Source organism: Chamaea fasciata, unplaced genomic scaffold (assembly GCF_029207755.1).
Source record: "Chamaea fasciata isolate MVZ Bird 193981 ecotype frontalis unplaced genomic scaffold, bChaFas1.0.hap1 SCAF_23, whole genome shotgun sequence".
NCBI lineage: Eukaryota > Metazoa > Chordata > Aves > Passeriformes > Sylviidae > Chamaea > Chamaea fasciata.
In genome coordinates this window covers 1,991,977-2,014,807 of record NW_027094108.1, presented here as the reverse complement: position 1 = coordinate 2,014,807, position 22,831 = coordinate 1,991,977, and the positions used below count along the sequence as shown (strand labels likewise).

General features: G+C 48.6%; 2 protein-coding genes across 5 annotated transcripts in view; both read right to left on the bottom strand.

Moving 5' to 3' along the window:
* Positions 1-1,232: 1,232 nt before the first annotated feature.
* MMP23B (matrix metallopeptidase 23B) lies at positions 1,233-11,155 on the bottom strand. 2 transcript variants are annotated; one of them, XM_066203237.1, is made up of 8 exons: positions 10,931-11,155; positions 6,420-6,538; positions 5,891-6,030; positions 4,575-4,742; positions 3,789-3,953; positions 3,475-3,585; positions 2,488-2,614; positions 1,233-1,968 (listed from the first exon to the last, which is right to left on the bottom strand). In XM_066203237.1, the coding sequence occupies exons 1-8, from the start codon at positions 11,039-11,041 to the stop codon at positions 1,794-1,796; spliced, it is 1,116 nt and encodes a 371-aa protein (XP_066059334.1). In that variant the 5' UTR covers positions 11,042-11,155; the 3' UTR covers positions 1,233-1,793. The 2 variants fall into 2 exon arrangements, with proteins under 2 accessions (XP_066059334.1, XP_066059335.1); XM_066203238.1 differs by lacking the exon at positions 10,931-11,155 and adding an exon at positions 9,390-9,689.
* A 3,807-nt stretch (positions 11,156-14,962) lies between these two features.
* Positions 14,963-22,831, bottom strand: part of MIB2 (MIB E3 ubiquitin protein ligase 2) — a 42,241-nt gene continuing 34,372 nt past the window's right edge. For 2 of the 3 annotated variants that reach the window (XM_066202840.1, XM_066202843.1), the window contains 4 exons: positions 22,154-22,332; positions 20,994-21,178; positions 20,212-20,277; positions 14,966-17,501 (listed from right to left, as the gene is read on the bottom strand). In XM_066202840.1, coding sequence (XP_066058937.1) covers positions 17,260-17,501; positions 20,212-20,277; positions 20,994-21,178; positions 22,154-22,332 — 672 coding nt within the window. In that variant the 3' untranslated portion in view covers positions 14,966-17,259. Of the gene's footprint in view, positions 17,502-20,211; positions 20,278-20,993; positions 21,179-22,153; positions 22,333-22,831 lie in introns of all 3 variants that reach the window. The other variant, XM_066202841.1, reaches the window with a different exon arrangement.

Sequence of the window (22,831 nt, the reverse complement as noted above, 5' to 3'; positions counted from 1 at the left end):
GCCCTGAAGGAGAAACAGCTGAAACATTCCTGATTCCAGAAGCTTCCCCAGGAACCCACTGAAAAGCAGGAGTGCAGGGAAGCTCTGAGGGATTAAACCATGACCCCAGTGCATAGTTTGGCTATGACATGGAACTGTTCCCTGCCCCCAGCTTTGCCAGCCACTCCTGAGCTCTTTTCCAGCTGGATGTGGCACTTTCCCCTCATCCTGGTGCCTGAGGGAGGAAATCACCTCATCTCCCACAGGACTCAAGGCTCAGACCCCCAGGGACCAAACTGGGCAGGTCAGACCCCGCAGGGACCAAATTCTGAGCAGCTCTGACCCCTCAAAGACCAAACTGAGCAGCTCAGACCCCCTCAAGGACCAAACTGAGCAGCTCTGACCCCTCAAGGACCAAACTGAGCAGCTCAGACTCCTCAAAGACCAAACTGAGCAGCTCTGACCCCTCAAAGACCAAACTGAGCAGCTCAGACCCCTCGAGGACCAAACTGAGCAGCTCAGACTCCTCGAGGACCAAACTGAGCAGCTCTGACCCCTCAAAGACCAAACTGAGCAGCTCAGACTCCTCAAAGACCAAACTGAGCAGCTCAGACTCCTCAAAGACCAAACTGAGCAGCTCAGACTCCTCAAAGACCAAACTGAGCAGCTCTGACCCCTCAAAGACCAAACTGAGCAGCTCAGACCCCTCAAAGACCAAACTGAGCAGCTCAGACCCCTCAAGGACCAAACTGAGCAGCTCAGACTCCTCAAGGACAAGCTCCGAGCAGCTCAGACTCCTCAAGGACCAAACTGAGCAGCTCTGACCCCTCAAAGACCAAACTGAGCAGCTCAGATTCCTCAAAGACCAAACTGAGCAGCTCAGACTCCTCAAGGACCAAACTGAGCAGCTCTGACCCCTCAAGGACCAAACTGAGCAGCTCAGACCCCTCAAGGACCAAACTGAGCAGCTCTGACCCCTCAAGGACCAAACTGAGCAGCTCTGACCCCTCAAAGACCAAACTGAGCAGCTCAGATTCCTCAAAGACCAAACTAAGCAGCTCAGACCCCTCAAGGACCAAACTGAGCAGCTCAGAGCCCTCAAGGACAAGCTCCAAGCAGCTCAGACTCCTCAAGGACCAAACTGAGCAGTTCTGACCCCTCAAGGACCAAACTGAGCAGCTCAGACTCCTCAAGGACAAGCTCTGAGCAATCAATGCCTCTTGGGATAAGAGGAAAACCCTCAAACCACAGGAAGCCACTTGAGGGGAAGAGCTCTTCTGTGGATCCTTGAACCAAACATGTTGGAATGCACAACTGAGGAGCAACACAGGGTTTGTGTGATCCTCATCCTCCTGACAAGTGAAAGAAAAGTAGTATTAAGGCCAAGCCTTGTAATTTCTTCTATTGCAGAGCATCAGGATGTAAAAAATGGCAGGAAAACACTCAGAGAGTGTTAAATTTGTCCTTTTCCTGCCATCCCACTTCCCCAGGGGCTGGGGCAGAGCCTGCTCCTGGTTTGCAGCAGTTCACAGTGCCCCACACAGCTCCATCTGACACTTTTCTTACAAAAAAAAAAAAAAAAAAAAAAGGCTTTTAATTCTCTGTACAGCAAATAGTTGATAAATTCCTTATCATTAAAACAAATGTGGAAGAGTTTGACATTCCAGTAACGAGTCCCAGAGTCTCTCTTGCCCCAAGGTACCGAAGCAGCTGCTGGAGAATTCAGTTGCACTACTGGAGATTAAATCTAAAATGCCAAAGAAACAACTGGAACCAGAAGGAGCAGGAACTGCAGGGCTCCTTCCAGGGCTGTGTCAGTGCTTCAGTCTGATCCTCCAGGAATAAGTAGTCAGGATCCTTTCTTTCTTCTTCACTATGCAAGTGTAAGTTCCTTCGTTAATTGCATTTGCGATGATGCTCATGTGATCTTCATTTAGGGATAAATAACCTGGATATGAATATTCCAGAAGTTCCTTATCTTTATACCAGCTGTCAGAAGAAAAAAAAAAAAGAGTGGAAATTAAACTGAATATTAGTTATTTCTACTAATAAATTTTACTGAATAATAATCCTGAGACTTTAGCAAAACGCAGTTGAGTTTTACTCTTTATTTCACGTGGAGAATCAGGATTAACGGGGCATAGTCGTGAGTGATTTTGGAGTTTGAATCTCTGAAAGTTGATGGGAATTTGGGTCCTCATGTCTTAACTAATCATGGATTTGAGCCAGCCTAAATTTTAGGTACATCCAGAACCTGTTCATATTTCAGTAACAACCGACTAAATAAAACCTAAAAGGGTAAATTTAAATTTTAGGGTTTTTTGCAGAATATAACGAGGGCATTCAGCTTGACAGTAGGAATTAGCTTTGTGCTATATATAAACATTGGATTTTATCCTTTTTGAGCTCCAGATTATAAACTCCATTCTTCTTTGCCCTGTTTCTGTCGTTCTTCCTCCTGGAGTTTTTGGTCTGTCAAGTTTCCTGGGATAAGGACAGAGCACTTACTGGACTTTGCCTTTTTTATGGATGATCTTCTGCCCACAGCGGAAGGTGACGTTCCTGCCCTCAGAAACTGTCTTGGTTTTGGTCCTTGGTGGGGGCAGAGTGGGGGGCACTGTTGGAAATGGGAATTCTGCCCAGGGAGAGAAGGAAATGGCAGCAGTTAAGGAGCTTTGGCCACCCCCAAAACACTTCCACAAAATCCTCAGTTAAGGAGCCTTAAAAATATTAAATTAATATTAAAAATATTAATTTTTAAGTGTCTCTTCTTCCTGGGCAATTCTTGTATAGACAAGTAACAGGATTGATGTGCAAAGATAAAGATTTATTATTTATTTGGTGTGTAAACTGAGATGGATAAAAATCAACTTGTCCCTTTCACAGCTATGGAAGAGGACATGACCAGTGCTGTGTGTGAAAAGCCCATGGAATTTCTGGGTCTGTAATTATCTGACTGCATCTTTCATTAGTGTGGCCCCAAAAACCAAACCCTCTGTGCTGAAGAAGGAGGCACTGGTTATCCAGGACATCCTAAGGACAGCAGCATTTATCTGAGTTCAGTTCCACAGCTGCAGCAACCTGACCTGGCCCTGCATCAGTTCCTTGTCTGGATCCATGAACTGAGGCTGGATAAGCCGATCATTAACATCCTTTATATCCTGCTCTGGGGAGCAGCTCCAGCGCAGCTGTGCTGGAGATGGCTTTGTCTTGTTTCTGTCCCATCCCTGCCTCAGGACCTGCTCTGCAGCCCCTCTCTCTGCCTTGCTATTCCCTGGCTCAGCTAACCCAGAGAGGAACGGGACAATTTCACGTTCCACTCCATAAATGTTTCATTGTTCCTCGTTCCAGGCCTGGATCTGCACCCGGATATACAAGACACCATCTCTGTTGTGCTGCTTGGAGCTGCACCTCTTGTGTCCACTGATCCCTGGTGTGAAATTAAGATTTCTGTGTGCAGACCCCAGCCCAAACCCCAGAAAAGCCCCTGGGTACCGTAGCAGAAGTCACAGGTGGAGGGGCAGTGCTTCTTCATCAGCTTCCTGCGCTTCTCGCAGAAACCTTTCTTTGCCCACGACGGGCACATAAATAACCTGTCCTTACAGCCTGAAACAGGAGGAGAGGAGGTGTTAGAGGAGCCTGAACAACCAAATTTAGGTGAAATGGCAGAAGGAACAATGTGGAGCTGGGGTGGGGAATGATCTAAAGCAGGAGCACAAGAGCCGGAGGTGGGATGTGACTCCACAACTGCTCCACAGCATCCAGCCATGGATTTCATACTCAGGCAAAGCCCTGCAGGGCCTCCTCACCGTAGAGCCTGTGGATTCCCCACACTTCATCCTGGGAAATGCTCTTTTTGCCCGTCAGGGTGGCGTTGATGTGCATGAGGGCGTTGGGGTTCAGCGAGTGCATGAGGCCCAGGGCGTGGCCGATCTCGTGGGCTGCCACATGGACCAGGTCTGTCAGCCAGACCCCTGGGGGAAAGGAAAAGCAGCTGGGATTGCGGTGTACAACTGGTGTACGGCCCTGCTCCATCACACAATTCCTCCTGGTGTAAAACCAGGGAAGATTGCAGCACTAGAAGGGGCAGTGCTGCCCCAGGTTCATCTTCTCTGTAGCTGCTTGGGCCCAAATTGAGCCCATTATTTATTGCCACGTGCTTCTACTTGCCAGCAGCAGGACCCAGAGCAGCGCCAGGCTCCGGGGGAGCTGCAGCGTTTGACCCAGTGCAACACTGACCCTCCTCAGCTTCCTGCTCACTTCGCTCCCACAGCCCTGAGCTGAAGAAGAATCTGGGAAGATTCCAGTCTGAAAGAGGCTCTTGTTTGACCTCCACAGACTGGAGACAAACTCAAGCCTCTTGGCAGCATCCAGCACGTGGATTTTAACTGAAGGATGTGGCTGGACCATCCAATCATTTCAGTAATTCCAATAATTCCAGCAAGAAACGGCCCTGCCACCACACAGTTCGGGCTCAGGGGAGAGAAACAACAACCTCCAAACCCACAATAAAACCCCGACTGTTTCTGTTGTCACTTTCCCAAATCAGGCAAATCCCAGACTAAAATCAGAATCCCGAGCATTCCCTGTGTTACCTTTCTTCCAGCTGAACCTGGTGTTGCCCAGGATCCAGTACTCGTGGTCATCAAAGTGGATTTCCCCGTGGGGTGGGAAGAAGGCGTGGGCCAGTTCCCCCGTGGTGCCATCGAAGCAGTGGTGGGTCAGGGACTCCAGGCAGTCCGTGTGGTTGATGGAGTAGAAACCTGTGGAAAAAGCAGCAGGTTTGAGGGTCATCCAGCAGGATCAGCCTGCCCAGGAAACCCCCGGCTCACTGGAAAGGTCTCTGATGGGATCCCAGGTGTTTTCCAGCCTCCAGGGCCACAAAAGGCAAGATAAATGCCAAGGACTGATGGCAGCACTCAGCCACTGCTGACCCTGGATTTAGAGCTGTTCCCAAAGGAGAAAATTAATTTGTTTTCCAGCAGGGAATGCTGAGCTCCTCTTGCAACACCGCACAGAAATTATCTTTTTGAGAGAGAAGCTGGACAGAGCTGATAACCCCCGGGCTTGTTCCATTTTGAACGTAAATAAGCAGATGCCTTGGAGTCAGAGCTGCAGCAGGATCCCAGTGGATCCTGAATCCCTGGAATTGGGCACCCGGGGCTCCCACGTGGTGGCAGGACAGAGCCCTGGGAGCCTCATCACATCCTGCAGCACCAGAGGGGAACATGTGAAATGAGGGTGAATCTGCTGGCTGGGCCCTTGGCACAAGGAATCTGTGCTTCACACTCAGAAATCCCAGGAAGAACTGACATCCGGGCTTGAGAAACACCTCAGCACTGAGCTTTTCCCAGGAAATTCAGGAACAGCCACGGAGGGGAGGAGGGAAGGGATGAAGCAGTGACTGCTCCAATGGGATCAGCAAAAGGGAGACTGAACCCACCAACAACCAGAACCCCTCACCTGCTCTGTGTCACCCTGGCTGTGTCACTCCACCTTCCAACATTCAGTTTCCTCACCTGGGGAGTAAGAATCTGTGGATCCTTATTCTCCTGTGCTTTCCCCACCTGTGGATTCCTATTCTCCCGTGGCTTTCCCCTGTGGGATCCCGTCCCAGCAGCAGAATTTGAAGGTTCAATCTTGGCAAATGCCTGATGTTTCCCGACCACCAGATCCGCAGGAAGTGTTAAATGTGACATTAATATTTTAAATGTGACGTTAATATATCCTTGAGCGGACAAAAATAGTTTTTTCTCTGCCTGGCTAAAGGCAAAGGACAGCCCAAACCTTACCCACGAGGCCCTGCCGAGCCCGCACGGCACAGGAGTGCTCTCCTGCCTCCCAAATCCTGGATTCCACACCAGAATTCCAGGAATTAACACACCCCATGGATCCCTTGGCGGGCACTCACCGATTTTGAGGTCACTGGGGAGGTGCCGTGGGACCTCCCTGAAGCTGAACGGGGACACCTCGCTCCACATGCGGAAAGCGGCCGCCAGCCCCCGGCGCGTGTCCCTGGCGCTCAGGAGGTTCCTCGGGAAGGACAGGATCCTGCAGGGACACCCAGGACACCCTCAGGGAATTGTCCCTCAGGGAATTGTCCCCCAGGGAATTGCCCCTCAGAAATCCTGAGGTCACCTTTCAATAGTGATCGCCCTCAGTGCTGATTTAGGTTCACACAGAACTCTTAAAAACCCCCACCAGGAGAAGAGAATTAATCCTCACTCACCACTTCTGAGGGAGGTCCCCGTTGTGGGGAGCCCGACTCTGCCCTGAACAGTTTCACTCCAGCCAGAGGAGCGGCACTGCTCAAAATATTCCAGCTTTGGAGCGGCTTCAGCAGCTCCCCCTGCCCTGGCTCAGCAAAGATCCAAAGCCAACGGATCCAGCAGGAAAATTCAGGCCCCAGGATCACTTTGGGGGCAATTTCCAGGCCTTACTTGTAGGTGAGGTTGAAGTGGTCCCACTTGAGGTGGCCCGGGGTGATGGTGTACCGCCTGCTCCGCGCCGGGGGCCGAGGAGGAGCCGGGATCAGCGCAGCCGAGCCTGGGACATCTTCCTTAAACACAGAACAGCAGCTTGGAGGAGATGGGACACACCCCAGGACAGCTGACGCCTTAAAAGTTTTCTGTTTTTCAGATCCTGTAGTGCACAGCTCTAAGCTCCATAGTAAAGGGTTAGCTCGTGTCTTCACGTTTAGTCAGACACAGCAATTCCTCTGGGCCGGAGAGCCGAGGACACCCCGCAGCCTCAGGCCCCCAAAAGTAAAAACAAAAGGGAACTGAGGGGAGCAGACTGGGGTAAACGACTTCATTACCCGAAGCTGTAATTGGAGGATTAACCCCAGATATGTAAACAGACCAAAGTTAGAATTGTGTGAAAACTCGTGACCATCTTGGAGGTTTTTCACTGCCCAAGGCGCGCCTGCTGAAGGCCTTTAATAAATCCCCACTTCATGCTCTTAACCTTAGCCAGCCCCTGCTCTGGGCAGCCACTCCAAGACATCACCGCGTGGAATAAAAAAACTGGGTGGAACAGGACACCTGGGGCTGGGGAGCACCACAGGTCCTGCCTGAGGAGGATCCAAGAGATGAGACCAGTCCCGCATCACCCCAGAGCGGCTCCTCTCCTCTTGGAGAGCACAAACGAGGCCTCGGGAGGCTCCTGGCCACCGCAAGTGCTGCAGCTCTGCCTGGAAAGTTTTCATTTCCTCCTCTCTTCGCCACAGAAGAGATGTAAATCTGGAGAAATGACTAAAACAGGCAATTCTTTGTGCAGAGAGCTCTGAAACGCCTTCAAAGGAAACAGAAGCTCTGGAAAGCCCTGGATGCCTTTAACGCATCGAACAGCAGAAGACATTGAGTTTTGTGACACGTCTGACTCCAGCTAGAAAAGCCCTTCAGTACCTGGAGGGAAATGAGTGGGACCCAAGGTGGCTGTTTGGAAGTCTTCCAGCTCTGTTTCCCCTTTTTGGGGCTAAAACACTGAAAATCTCCGGGCTCCAGAGGCGCCAAGGCAGCTCCCCAGAGCCAGGGACAGTGGCCATGGTACAGAGGCTGCTCCAGGAGGGTCTGTCCAGCCTCACAGCACATTCCACAGGCAGCAGGAGCTGTCTGCACTTTCCTCATGGAAGAAATGAGGCCCCGAGAGCCAAAACCCCACATCCCTTGTGTCCAAGGAGCAGCCAAGAGGCCTGAGGCGACAGCTCCGGGTCCTGCCTCAAGCACAAACACCTTTCCATGGCTCCAACAGGCTGGAAACTTTCTCCTGCCCCTGGCAGCCAGCTCCATTTCCTCCCATCCTCACCCAATCTCAGCATCTTGCTTTCCTCCGAGGCAGGTATTCGATTCTCTCAACAATATACATATATACATGTATGTATATATATATATATATAAAAACCTATATAAACACATTAAAATATCTATAATATAATTAAAATCATATTTATAATATATAAAATGTATATTATATATGAAATGTATAATTATATATTATAGATAAGTATATAAATATATATTATATAAATAATGTAAATTATTATGAACCATAGAATATTACTATTAGAATATTAATATAGGTTATTATAAATATAGACAACACAATATAGATTTTATACATCATATAAATACCATATAAAAGAACACAGACTATGTAAAAGTCAATGTAAATTTTAGACAGAATAAATAATGTGTAAAATATAAAGTATGTATATAATAATATAAATGAATATATAATTTATATTATATAATTATATGGTATATAATTATATAATATATAATATATAACCTATAAAAATAAAAGGAACATATAATAAAAATTAATATATATATATGAAGGGAGACACCAGCCCACAACCCTGCTGTGAATTATTCACCCCGTGCACTCAGACCTCCAGTAATTTACGTCATTGAGCTGTAATGACTGTAATTAATTCCCTTCTCCCTCCCAGCCACGCAGTTCCCCCCAAGCCAAACAGCCCCATCACTCTGAATTAGCAGTAATTAACAACAACCTGAGCATGTGATGCAAATGAGGGGGGCAGCGCCGGGACGTTCGTGCGCACAAAAACGAGGATGGACCTAAAAATCCCTTTTTTATAAAATTAAAGGCTGAAACGAAGCTAAAGGAGAAAGCGAAGATCAAATCCTGGGAGCCGCGGAGTCCCGCAGAGCCCAAAGAGAGGGAGCCGAGATCTCCGCAGGTCGCGCCCTGGATCCCACCCCGCGAGCCCCGGGCTCCGCTCAGCGCCAGGATCCCCAGCCAGGCGATGCCACATCACCCTCGGCTGGGAGAGCAGAAAATGCACGGGAGCGGCCAAAGCCCCGAGGGAAAAGAGCTCCCCGCCGGCTTCCCCCGGGCTGCGCACACAGCTCCACCCCGCCGGGCCGCAGCTACCCCCGGGGGCCTTGCCAAAAAGGGGCTCCGACACCCGGAACACTGCTGGTCGCCTTTACAGGTGTTCACCCACTTAGATCTTTCTTATCCATAGATCCATTGTTCTGTTTAGATCGATTTATATCCATTTATCTATTTAGATTGGCGATTTAGAAATATCTATTTCGATATTTATCTATTTAGATCTATTTTTATCCACAGATCTATTTAGATCTGTCTATAGATCTAGTAAGTTCTATTTCTCTATTTAGACATCTATCTATTTAGATCTTTATCTATTTAGATCTATTTATCTATTTAGATCTATTTATCTGTAGACCTATTAGATATATTTACCTATTTAGATTAAATACTTATCTATTTAGATTAGCTATTCATCTATCTATTTGGATATTTAGGTATTTAAATATTTAGATATTTAGATTCCAGCCTCTAAGCAGAACACACCTGCACCTCTCTTTGACACCCCAGTCCCCTCGCAGGCATTGGAGGACCAGATCCCTTCTCCTCACCTGAATTTCCTGCACTGCAGCTCCAGCTGGATATTCCACAACCGCCAGCAAAGCCAGCGCAGGGAGCAGACACAAGAACCCCACCGTGGCTCTCCAGCCACTGCTCTTTTTCTTGTCTAGGGACAGGGAGCTTCTCCTTGTGCCTGCAGAAAGTCGTTCAGCCCGATCCATGTCGTTCTGGAGGAGCTTTTGGGACAGGCACTCAAGACATTCCCCGCACAGAACGCATCTGTAATCCTTGAGCTCACATTTGGAGCGGTTGTGAGCAGCCCTGCAGCTACTGCCAGAGCTGTGCACAACCAGAGGAGTTTCAAAAAGCTCTTTAAAAAAAAAATTAAAAAGGAAGAAAAAAAAAAAAAAAGTAGACTTTACATTAAGCCTCTTTCCAATGTGCCAAAGATTCTCTCAGGCTCTGCCAAGTGGGATCGTGTTACTTGCAGCTGAAATTTGGGCTGGCGGAGGAACAGCAGCAAAGTGAAACAAGCTGGGGTGGACATGAACTCTTCTCTTTAACTGTGTGAGCAACAGAGGGCAAAGCTGCAGTTGTCAGCTTTATGTAATGAAAAAAAAAAATCCCACAGAAAAAAAAAAAACAAAACCGGGGGAGGGGGCAGCAAAAGGAATCCAGAAGGGCAACATCACCCCCTCGGAATGTGTCACTGGGGATGCTCCACGTCATTTGTCACGGGCTGTCCTCAGGATGAAAAATGAGATGCTGGGAGAGCAGCCGGGGCTCTCTGCTTGGGAAACTGCTCGGGGATTTGACAAACTCACACGAAAGTAAACACCGGCCCCTCGTCCATCGAGCTTGGCTGGGGATCTGCAAGTTCCTGGTGCACTTGGGTTATCAAGTATTTTCAGAATCACGCTGGGTTTGGGTCCCAAAAACTGGCTTGGAGGGGTTTGTCTCAGCTTGTCCCCAGCTGGGAGGTTCTTTGAGGCATCTCCAGGGCTCCAGGCACGAATTGATTCAGGAATTTTGGGAAAAGCTCACTCAGAAATTCTCAGGTTTTCAGAGACAGCTGCACTTTCCTGTCAGTTCCTGAGGTGGGGTGAACGGAGCCCCAGTTCTGCCCACCCAGAGGCAAAGGAACCCTGCAGGCTCCCAGTTCCACCAGCAAATGCCAGGGAGGGGGAAGGTCATGTAAAAATTCCTTGGGGGCATCTGAGGCATTCGAAAGGTTTCAGAAAAGCCTCGTCATTTTAACAATGAAAAAAATGCTTTAATTGGAATTTTTTTCCACCCTAGTTCATAATCAAGCCGGCAACATTTTATTAGTTTCATATATTTGCAGCCTAAAGCTGGCCCGGAGCTTTTAAACAACTCAGGACAAATAAGGCCAGTGAGTCTGGGTGTAGAATTTCACGAACATTTTCCTTTTCAACTCTCACCAAGAAAAAAACCACCACGAAGTGCAGCAGAGGCTCAGACCCCGGGAGAAGGACAGGATAAGGAGTGACAGGCAAGGAAACAATGGATAGAATTACAAAGGGAAGCCGGGAGCAGCAGGAAGAGCAGAAATTCAGGATCCAGGGCTCACCCTCCTGTGGAATTGGCTGCCCCGAGCTGCTCGCTGCAGCTTTCTAGGGATGCTTCTTCCTTTTCCTCCTTCCCCAGCAGCACCGCTGGCAGGAGGAACGCGCCTGTGCATGACTCTGAAAAAAATCCTGCGTTTGGAGCTCCAAAGAGATGCAAAGGCAGCCCTGTCTGTGGTTTGAGCTGCAATCGCAGCACGAAGGGAGAAACTCAACTGATCTATGCCTCGAGTGCCCGAATTCTCAGAGTTTCGTTCAGAGCCTGCAGACGAGAACAGAAAGGCTGCTTGAGAGGGGAGTCTTGAAGGAAAATCCTGCCTCAGATGGGGCTCCAGACCTCCAGCCAAGAGCTCTTCTCCACTAAGGCAGCACTGGCCCGAAAGAAAAAAACTTGTTATCAAACACAGAGCTGGAAGAACATTGAGTTTCAGTCACGGAACAGCTCTAAGTGCCTCTCCCAGAGCCAGGAGGACTCGGCAGGGCTGGAGGGAGATGTCAATTTATGCACTGCACACCCAGCTCTCCTCCTGCCGAGCAGTTCGGACCCTCGGGGCAGTTTAATGCCCCCCAGGCCCGACCCAGGACCTTGGAGAGGCAAAGAGATGTGCCCGAGGTCCCTGTGGAATCTGGCAGAACCTGAAACCCTCCAAGCACCCACTCGGTGCCTTAGTTTTGTGGCACTCACTCATTTTTGTGATCAGGAGCGCAGAAACCCGAGCTTTAAAGCAGAGGTTGGGGACTCACACAAGCACAGCCTGAAGGGACCAAGAATTTCCTCCACCAAGTAAAGAAGGTGAAAGTCTTTGTAAAATACATCTCAGCACAGCTAAGCGAGTGCACAGAGCTTCAGTAAAGCGCATTTTTAGGACCTCACTGCTCCTGAGTACTTCTCCATGCAGCTACTAAGGGTTAGCACAGCCAAGAAAACCCTTTTCCGTGAGTCATGGGATGATTCTGAATGGGAAGAGACCCTGCTGCACATGGTCTATTCTACCTTGTGCTGGCTGAATGGGAATCCTGGGCTGCAGAGATGATTCACGGCCTCTGTGACATTTTAGGATCCTGCTCCCCTGTCAGGTTCTCCCCGGGTGGATCAGAAAGGAGAGCAGGGTTTCTTGGAAAGCTCTTTGCTTTCTCTCCCCACCTGCACTGTGCCCATTTACACCGAAATCCAGCACAGCCAACCCCACCAAACCCCGGGCTGCAGAGAGCTTTCGAATTTATTAAAGTTTAAGCCAAATATTTGCTGAGAAACCAGCTCAGCACCGAGGCCAAGACAAACCTCGGTTTTTAGGGCAATGAGAGGCAGATGAGGAGACGACTCAGGACTCCCAGACGCAGCTCGTGGAGCTGAGGGAGCCTCAGGAACTCCTTGCTGTGCACACCAGCAACGCTCCTGATGAAATCCCTGCTCCTCTGGAGCCACCAGGGCACAGAACCCTCGGTGACAACTGCTGGAAATATTCCCCAGGCTTCACCAGGCAGCTGCTGCCACAGCTCCGGAGTTCTGCTGAGTTTGAGAGGTTTTGGAGCACGGATATTTGGTTTGGACTCCAGGCAGGATCCGTCATCCCAGCTCTGTTTGGGCAGCAGAAACATTCCTGGCACTGGTTTCTGTCTCCGAGCAGTGGAACTCATGACACTGAGGGAATCCATGCGGTGTCACGGGGAAAGGGGAGCAGGGCACTGAACCGACTCTGCTTTGTCTTCCCTGGATTCTCCTTTGTAGGGAGCTGGGATTGTTCCAAGCCAACAGCCAGGGATGCACATCCCGAGCTCTGGGAGGCAGCAGGAGGGAAGGAATGGTGCAAAAAGCTGCACAAAACCCACACTGGAGAACATAAAGCACGGGATCATTTGCACAACACGATGCACTCCCCTCGTTCCACCACCTCAGCTGTGCTCTTCTCACTCAGCTGCTGAAGCGTTTGGTTTAGAGCAGGGCTGTGCATAACACACAAGACACGGCTCCCTTCCCCAGGGCAGCCTTTAGCTCAAAAACGAGTGGTTTTCTCACCTCTGTGGATGATTCTTGGCATTTCCCTCCTTTCCTTTGTTCAGACTCCATTATTAAATGTCCTTTTCAGCACAATTCCCAGCACCTCTGCTCCATCTCTCAGGACACTGGCACCGCTTCATGCCGGTCCCCGAATTAACACAAAACCAGTATTTGTGACGACAAATATTACAGCAAAATCTGTGCTGAGAGATGCTACCGAGAGAACAACCACCAGTGCTGGGAGAGGAGCTGTCAGAGTGTCCCAAAGGAACCTTACCTCTCACGAAATCTCCATTTATTCAGGGGTAAGAGTCTGTTATTCATCACTGGAACAAAACACCCCCATCAGCTTCTCCTGCTGTGATTTGGGAATCCTGCAAGGAGGTGGGGAAAGGAGAAGGACCCAAAATCTGATGGCTCAAGGCACCAGGATCAGGATTTCATGTGCAGGGAATGTGATTTACCACGGACCAGCTCCTCCTTGGCCCATGTGAAAGGAATCAGGAAACCCTCACACAGCCCTTCCTTTAAAAAGCACTCACAGATTTCACCCTTCAGCTCCCAAATTGGGGGGAAAAGCAAATAAAACCAACAGCCCAACATTCCTGCATGGCTCCTGTGGGAATGGCACTGGAAAATTTGTGCTTTTTCTGTGGGTCACGGGCTAAAAAAAGGGTTTTGTGTGCTGTAAGAGGGAGCAACGCTCCCCAGGGAGGGGGAGAACAGGAATGTTTGGGGCCTGAAGAGAATTCTCCCACTCCCTACCCTGCAGCCCCTCGTGATCAGCATCTGCTGATGTTCCTAGAAAAATCCATGGTCTGATGAATAACAAATGAGCTGAAAACAGCTCCAGCTGGCAGAGAAAAAGGAATATTTTGCTTAACTGTCACTTTGAGCTGCTGCTCACAGAAGTGCTGCACCGGCCTGAAGCAGGCAGGAGCTCAGCGCTGCAGTCCTGACCACGGAGAGCAGAAATTTGGGGATGAAACGAGGGAGAAAGGATTCCCAGAACACAGATACCGAAGTGAAGCCACAGCGAACCAAGAACCGCTTTCCTGGGTGGGGATATTTCTGTCGCTGCTCTCTGCTGGGATGTATTAATAACCTATTTTTAATATTATTAATCCATTTGTGGGTGGACCAATCCTCTTGAAATCCTGGGAGCAGCACAGATTAGTGGGAACACAGGAGATGGGTTCTTTACCTGACTCTGCATTATAAGAAAAATCTCCCTCTCTTTTCTACCTCAGCCTCATGTTGTCTGTAAAACAGAGAGTTCTGGCCAAAGCAAAAGGTTTAGAAGCCTTTTGCACCAAGTCTGAGATGAGCCGATGTGTTAAAATTGAAGTTGTACACCAGAAATCCCGGGAATATCCAAGGCCCAGAGCTGCAGCCAGGAGATGGGAGAAGCCCCAGGAGCTCCCCACCCAAGCTTTGTGGTCACAAACATCGAGCAGAAAGCTGATAATTACCCACGCTAATTAACAAACGATGGTATTTGCCTTTAAAGGAGCATTTCCCACTGCTCCGGCATCTCCTTCCCTCCCTGCAGCAGCAGGAACAGCTTCCCTGTTCCTTAACCAGCAAGAAATCCAAAATCCAGTGAGAAATCCGACAGCAAAGGGGCAGAAAAGGACAAAAAGGGGGGGAAAATCTTCCCCCAGCTCTCGTGTCTCGGGATCTCTCAGCAGGTTTGATGCAGGTTTATCACGGAAAATTTTAAAAACAGAATTTTCTTCCAAAGCTGAGCCTGGCATGGGGGGCAAAGTTTGCCAAAAACATTCTTGGCACAAAGGGGCACCTTCTGCCACCTCCTGGATTTAAAAAAATGTAAAACATCAAATTGAGGGAGCTCTTCCTTCCCTTCAAAATCTCTTTTCGTTAGTCAGGAAAGAAAAAAAAAAAATCATTTTTAAACAACTTGAGTTTTCTGCAACAGCTGCACAGCTTGGAAGTCAAAGGCTTCACTCTTCCTGTAATTTTTTTTTTTCCCTTTAGGGAAAATAATCACTTGGAAGGCTCTCGTCATTCAGCACCCAAAGAAACCATTGAAAAAAAAAAAAATTAAGCAGATGCTCCACGTTGTTTTTCCTGAATAAAAAGACACCTTTGGAATAAGAGATGAGAATTACACGACAGATATCGAACATTTTGCCACCTCTGTCCCCCCTCCCCCGGTGCCAGCACAAATAGAGCACATGGTGAAACATCCTTCAGCATTCTGGAATTATGGAGAGGCTCGTGAAGAAATTATTTTTTAAAAAAGTTTAGCATGGGGCTGGGGTAATAAACAGTCCGCAAAATTATTCCCTTGCACCAAAAAGTGGTTAAGTAAAGCAGCTCTTCCAGGATCAAGTTGGCTCAGATTTGTAGTTTTTGAACACTTTTGTTTTGCTGCCCCAGCAAAGATTTTGGGGAAAATTCTGGATTATTCCAAAGGGATTCCCATCAGCAAGGACTTCTAGGAAATAATGAGAATCTGCACCTCTGATTTTTACACCAAGGCTGATTCTGAAATTCAGCTTTAGGTTATTTGGGTGTTAAGTATGAGCCAAACAAATAATTTAGGGGTTAAATCTGATCCATTTTCACAGATGAAAAAAAAAAAATCTATTGAAACTGTAACAAGCTCCAGTGAATATTTTGATAAATATTATCTCTAGAAGCCAAGAATTGGTGAAATAACTTTCTCAATACGCCACAGGGTCATAAATAATAAATAATCCCATAACCACCACACATTGCACACAGTTCAACATTTCTTTAAAAGATTTGCCACCTCTTTGCTAACAAACAAAGGGAGGAGAGGAACACGGGAATTTTGTTTTGTTTTGTTTAAATATTGCTTCCAATACGTAACAAACAGGAGGTTTGGGCATCACTGTGTCACCAGACCCCACACAAACAGCCACACTTCCACCAAAATTTACTTTACAGGATGATTCAGTGGATAATAACTCTTCACTCAGCTGGAAAACAATACAGCTGGATTCATAGTGCAGCTACTCTTTGTACATTCATTTTTTTTTTAATGCTCAGGAAAATATATATTTTTATTTTATTAAGTTTTGCTGCAAAACAAAGGAACAAAAATGAAATCCCTTTTTTTTGTTTTTCCCTCCCCCTCATATCTTAATTATTACTATTTATTTTCTTTACACTTTGATTGGAGTATTTAACACCTGCCTTTGGCATTATGGATAGAAAGCTCAGGAGTCTCTGAACACACGGCTCTGCCAAAAAAAATAAAATAAAATAAAATATGGAAGAAGAAGAAGAAGAAGAAGAGTGTCACTTAGAGGTCAGAAATATTTGTTGTAACAGATTTTCTCCAATCAGTGTTCACTACTTTTTCTCTAAGGCACACACTCTGTCGTGGGACCTGCTGACCTCCAGGTTTGCTGTTGCTGAGCCCAAGGGCTCAGAGGGGGCTGTGTGGGGACATCCCCGCCCTGCCCCTGCCCTCAGCCAGAGCAGATCCCCGGGATCTCCTCGGGAATCCAGAGGGAGCTCGGAGCAGTGCTGGATCCCTCTGGAACATCCCGGGGAATCCAGAGGGAGCTCGGAGCAGTGCTGGATCCCTCTGGAACATCCCGGGGAATCCAGAGGGAGCTCAGAGCAGTGCTGGATCCCTCTGGAACATCCCGGGGAATCCAGAGGGAGCTCAGAGCAGTGCTGGATCCCTCTGGAACATCCCGGGGAATCCAGAGGGAGCTCAGAGCAGTCCTGGATCCCTCTGGAACATCCCAGGGAATCCAGTGGGAGCACAGAGCAGTGCTGGATCCCTCTGGAACATCCCGGGGAATCCAGTGGGAGCTCGTAGCAGTGCTGGATCCCTCTGGAACATCCCGGGGAATCCAGAGGGAGCTCGTAGCAGTGCTGGATCCCTCTGGAACATCCCGGGGAATCCAGTGGGAGCTCGGAGCAGTCCTGGATCCCTCTGGAACATCCCGGGGAATCCAGTGGGAGCTCGGAGCAGTGCTGGATCCCTCTGGAACATCCCAGGGAATCCAGAGGGAGCTCGTAGCAGTGCTGGATCCCTCTGGAACATCCCGGGGAATCCAGTGGGAGCTCGGAGCAGTCCTGGATCCCTCTGGAACATCCCGGGGAATCCGTCCAGCTCCGCTCTGCTCTGGAGGTGCGCTCACTTCAATGGCAGCCGAGCCGAGGGAGAGGGGCTGTCCCTTCCCCGGGACACCCCCCGAGGGGATTCCTCCTCCTCCTCCTCCTCCTCCTCCTCCTCCCGGCACATCCCTTCCGCGCTCCCCTCCTTTTCGCGGAGCCGGGCTGGCCTGCGGGAGGGCAGCGCGGGCGGGCGGGCGGGGAGCGCGGCGCTCAGACGAAGATGTGGATCCTCTCGCGGATGGCCTGGCGGCAGATGGGGCACACCGTGAGCGCCGTGCTGCAGTCGGGGCACGAGCCGTGCCCGCACTGGAACACCAGCTTGATCTGATCGTCGATGCAGATGGGGCAGGTGATCCTCTCCTCCATCTGCCGGTAGCGGCTCTGCAGCTCCTCCATCAGCTTCCTCTGCTCCGTGCCCTCGCAGCTGGGGCTGCACTCCACCTCCGTGCTGTCTGTGGGCAGAGCTCAGCGTTATTCCCGGCCTCCTGCCCCTCGGCGGCAGCAGCTCCTCACTCACACCGCACCCCGCACTCTGCCTCAGCCACGGGTCAAACCAAAATCCTTGGTGGTGGAAGCCTGGGCACTGAGAATTCCCGACTTTCTGTGCTGACAGGTATTGACTCCCAAGGAAACGCTGCATTGGACCTGAGGCAGTGGAAGAGGCTTCCAAAACTGAGCGACAGCACTGGGATTACTCTGTTATTCAACAGAAGTGTGTGATATCCCAGGGTGAAAACCTTTCAGAGTTTAAGGTTTTAGAATTTAGCAATATATATGCAAGACGGAGGATTTAGCCTACTTCACCCCAAGTCCTTCTTTTTCACCCTCTTCTTCGTGGGCCTGGGTGGTGTTTTGTAACTGGGTAGAAAAATCCGCATCGCGGACCACGGGTGGTTGGTTATCGGGTTAAAAGCAAAAATAATTTAGGCGTCATTGCTTAATTGGACAGTTTGTTCTGACAAGGCCTTGTGGAGAGAGAGATAGAGGCCACTTTTTAGTTTGTTAGCTAGAAGTGCTGTAGCACTCACGGTTGGTGGGACTGTAATGTAGATAAGAATTAATAAACATCTGAGTCCAAAGAAGAAATACTGTCTCGCTCATTTAATCCCAACTCAGGAAAAAAGAAGATAAAATGCAACACTTGGGGTGATGTGTTGCAAAAAGTCAGCCCCAACTCCATTATTTTCACGCAGGAAAAGCCAATTCTTTATTGTCACAACTCATTTTATACTGTTTTTACAGATCTTGTGTGCAACTTTAATTGGTTAACAGCTTTCTTGCCAATTACTGTATTGGTTAGTAAAAGGTATTCTACTTGTCCATCAAATCTCTCTATTCTTGGTTTGTTTACATATTTACTGACTCTCATGGGACAAAGCCCTTGTTATTGCAGGTGCATTTGTTTATCAACCCAATAATAGGTTGTTGTGCTAATGAATTCTCATACCAAGATTGTTTTCACATGGGAACTTGTAAATTACTTAGAAGTGACAGGCTATCTCCGGCAATTCAGCAGAGCAGGCCTGATTTTATCAGGCCTTTCTTTTATAACTCTTTAACCTGTCAGGACAGTGATGCTTTTTACAGACTTTCCTCTGCTTACCTGCTCAGTGGTTTGTGAGTGTTTGGGATGGTTTGGTGGTTTAGGGGTTTTTTTTTTAAATCCTGGCTGAGCTTCCTGCCTTGGTGCTCTGGAATATGCTGCTCCCTTCAAGTGAAAATATTCAAATTTGGTTGTGATGTTCTGCCCCACTAATCCAGGAATCCTTACAGGGCACTGTGTTCTCCTGGTCACCCTTGGGACTCCAATTTCTGGCTAAGAAATGTGTGTGTCTTCCACGACACACACGGTCACACAAGTAGAAACCATTGGAATCACTTGTGTTGATATTTACATAAATGAAGCAACATAAATAAGAGTCATTTGGTTGACTCTATGAAATGAAGGAATCCCAAATCCTGGAGAACTGGAGTTTGGGTAAATATTCTCCTGGATTCAGGTCAGTGCAGCTCTCACTGTTCATCTTCTGCTCCTGAATCACTATCAGGCAGCTTTACACTTCACTACAGCTGTCCCTTTGCTCAGCATTCTGGAATTAGCTGCACATCAGTGGTGCAAGAAGTGATTTCAAATCCACTCCCTGGGGACAGGGAGTTTGTCAAAGGGAAGCACTGAAGACATCACTGCCAGGGAAATCCTGCTGGTATTTCAGAGACCTTGACGTTCCTCCTCCACTGGAAATCTGCCTGCAAATGTCTTATTTGGAATTCCCATCGTTATTTTGCTGCCAGTCTGCAGCAAAGACAAAATGCTCCTGTCCACTGTCAGGTCCAAAGTGGTATTTTTTGGCATGGTGGAGTTCCAAAGAGGAGATCTGGCTCTCCCAGCTGTGCATGTCCAATGCCATGGGACTGATTCCTGCTTTTTTTTTTTTTTTTTTCCAGGCATCAAATCACAAGGCTTGAGCTTGACTCCAAAAAAAGCCCACAATGCTCAGTCACGAGCAGCAGGACATGCAATTAAATCCTCACGTGCCCTGAGAGTGATCTCAGCCCTCACAACCACTCTGGAAAAGGCTTCAGTGGCAACTTGCATCAATCCCATGGCAAAAGCAAACCCTGCTGCAGCCTTGCTGACACCACAGCTCGTCCTGACACTGGGAAACGTGGCCAGGAGACAAATCTGTCTCCAACTGGGCTGAAGAGCTTTATTGAAATACTCCAGCTCTGAGATTTCTGGAGAGCAGGGTCATGCCAGCCCTGCACAGACACTGGTTTCTCAGTCAAGGGAGAAGCAAGGCTTGCACAAGATGTGATTTTCACTCCCTCATGAATTTTCACTGTTAAACCACTCCACGTGAAACCAGACTGAGGAACCTGGTGTTTGTTTCCAATGTACAAAATAAGCCAGGCCCAGGTAAAGCTCCCTGAAATGTCCTGTCCTGCCTATGCAGCTTGAGCTTGGCCTGGGACACCTGAGAAAATCTAGTAAGATCGACTTTTTTTTCTCTCTTAAGGTGGATAATGCAACAGGCACGCACACACAAAAAGCCAAGATAAATGAACTCTCTTATTTCACTGAAAAACGCTGATGCCCCTCAAAACTAACCCTGTGCAGGACCCTCCCCACAGCCCTGATCAGCAGGAACAGCCAGCACATACCTTGTTTCAGTTTTTTGGTTATTGTCACTTGACATTTGATGCACTTCTTCATCCTCCTGGAGCATTCTGCCACGGGTGACACAAGGAGAGATGACAATTAAACCCACAAGAGACTCAAGAACACAACATTTGTATACCCTGAGGCCTCCCTGGGTGATGAAGGAGTTGTTTCTGCATGGAATCAAACCACTGCCTGCTTTCTGAGCTGTGCCCTACTCTCTTGCTTCATCTTTCCCAGCTCAGCAGCAAACACAACACCTTTAAGTCCTCCCTGCTCTGTGCCCTTGGAGCTGCTGCAGCTCTGGGGGAAGAGGATGAAGCTCTGGCACAGATCTCTGACCAAACTCCCTGTGGTCACACTGTGTGCCTTGTGAGATGAACTTGCTGACAAGTCTGAGCTGGCTGCTCTTAAATCAGCTGCAATCCTGAAGAATGAAGAGTTACGAAAGCCAGAGGAGAGGGAACTCCTTCTCAGGAGGTTTCTGGGGGATAAAGCACTGACAGCCAGAACTGGCTTTCCCTCTGAATTACCCAGGCATCTCTTAAGCCCAAGCAAAGCTGCCTGGAGTCCCAAGCAGCAGGTGGGCAGAACATTCTGTGTTTTTCAGAGATAACTTTGGCTGTCTGAGATGCTGAAATCGCGCTGGGGTCGCTTCAGGACACAAACAGCACAAGAAGCTCCGTGTCTAAGCAGAGCTGGATTTCTGACAGGGCAAAGAGGAGGAGGCTGGGTGGGAGAAAAAAACGTGACAAAAATGGGGAAAAACCCAGCGTGGACTCACCTTCACACACAATACTGTGCTGGCATGGGAAGAAATGGATGAGCAAGGCCAGCTCTGAGCAGACCAGGCACTCTGTGGGCACGGCCACGCTGGACACACTGAGGTTGGTCATGGTGTTGGGCGTGGTGTGCACACGGCGAAGGCTGCAGGTGATGGTTGAGCTCTCAGAAGAAACCTGCTGTTCCCTGCAACCAGGAGCCAGCAGGAAATGTGAGCTCCACAAGCTCCTTCAGCAGTGGGTAACACTGAATTATATCCCTGAGCAACACCCCAAAGGGAGGCAGAGCAGCACAGGCTCAGGAAGGTAAAGCTGGGAACCTTCCCTGCCCGGCTCTGTCCAAAATGAAAGGAAAAGAGCAGGGATCTCTAACATTTACACAAGTTGAAACTGCTCTTTTGGAGGTAACAGTAAGGTGACAGCACAGCCATCTGCTGAAAGCAGTAATGAGAAATGTCAGCCTGACAGAAATGACATTTTTTAAGCAAAAACCCTCAATCCAACACGCACTGCACTGGCAGAATTTCTGTGGAGGATGTTAAAGGGACACCTTTCACCTGCTGTCTGCAGTGGCCAATGACAGCGCTGCTGGGTGGTTCCTCCTCCAGCAGGAACAGCACCAGGTCTGTGCCCTCAGATCAAACAGAACTCTGCATTCATGTTTGCGAAGTCCCAATCCAAACAAACGCTTCTCAGAACCCGAGATAAAGCCAGCTTTGACTTGCCTTACTCTCCCTTGGGCATTTTCTCAGCTCTTTCTCTTATCAGCTTCAAAACAAGTGTTTATCTAGCCCTGGAATAAATCCTGCGGGTTTTGGTGCCCACTCTTTTGTTGCACTCTCTTTAAATATCTGTCAATGAGGAATCAAATGAAAGTAAAGCAGAGCCCAGGATTACTCTGCAAAGTTGCTCTTGGCCTCAGAGGCTCCTGGGATTGCCAAGGGGCTGAGTTTGCACAGAGCCTCATTAATCTGCTTTCCCAACCCTTCCAAGATCAGCACACACCCTCACATCACCCCTCCACAAACTGGGGGCAGCTCCAGAACAAACAGGGCGTGCTCAGGGTGACATCCAGAGGGTCCCAGAGATTCTCCATCCCTCCTGGAGCAGCTGCAGAGACAGCAGGGCTGGGGAAAACCAAGGGTTTCCTGAGGCTCATTACCTGAATTTCTGTGAGAGGTCTTTGACGATCTGCACAATCCTTCCATCTGTAATGAGGTCCAAAGGAGACTTTCCCCGATGATTTGCATAATTAATATCTGCTCCTTCTTGTGCTAAGTAGCAGGCAATGGCAGTCCCAACGTTCAGCTCCACATTTCCCAGGAAGCCTGAAGCCTGCAGCTAAAGGAAATTGAGAAACACACTCTGTCAACAGAAGAAGCTTCTGATCCTCTGCTCTGATCTGCAACAAAATCTAAATAAAGTCTTAAACCTTGTAGTTAAAACTTGCAAGTGCAACTTTTTGAAAATATGTAAATAGTGGGTTCAAATCTTACATTCCAGGGCCAAGAGTGCCTCAGACTGATCCTACCTGGTGACAATTCCTACAGGTCAGAGAAATGGGCATTCACTTCTCCAGGAAGTGGAAAGGAAGAAGCTGAAGGCCCCACAGAACAGCTGCTGCAGGGGCCCTAGGTGACAGCTATTTAAAGAGCCAAATTTTGATGTGCATCATCCCAAATAATCTGAAGTCAAGTCACATATTCCACTGACTTAAACAACCAGAGCGTGTCAGTCAGGACAAGTAAAATTAGATGTGAAGGAATCTACAGCATTTAAAGATGATGTTACTGTAAATGATATTGGGAATGACAGGCACAGATCCCTCTTTGGGACTTCC

Excerpts from the sequence above, each read along its gene's own strand:
- MMP23B (XM_066203238.1), bottom strand. The coding sequence starts at position 9,560 with ATGGATCGGGCTGAACGACTTTCTGCAGGCACAAGGAGAAGCTCCCTG. Across the intron at positions 6,539-9,389 it reads CTGCAGTGCAGGAAATTCAG|GAAGATGTCCCAGGCTCGGC; the intron begins GTGAGGAGAAGG and ends TCTGTGTTTAAG. Across the intron at positions 1,969-2,487 it reads CATAAAAAAGGCAAAGTCCA|CTGGTATAAAGATAAGGAAC; the intron begins GTAAGTGCTCTG and ends TTCTTCTGACAG.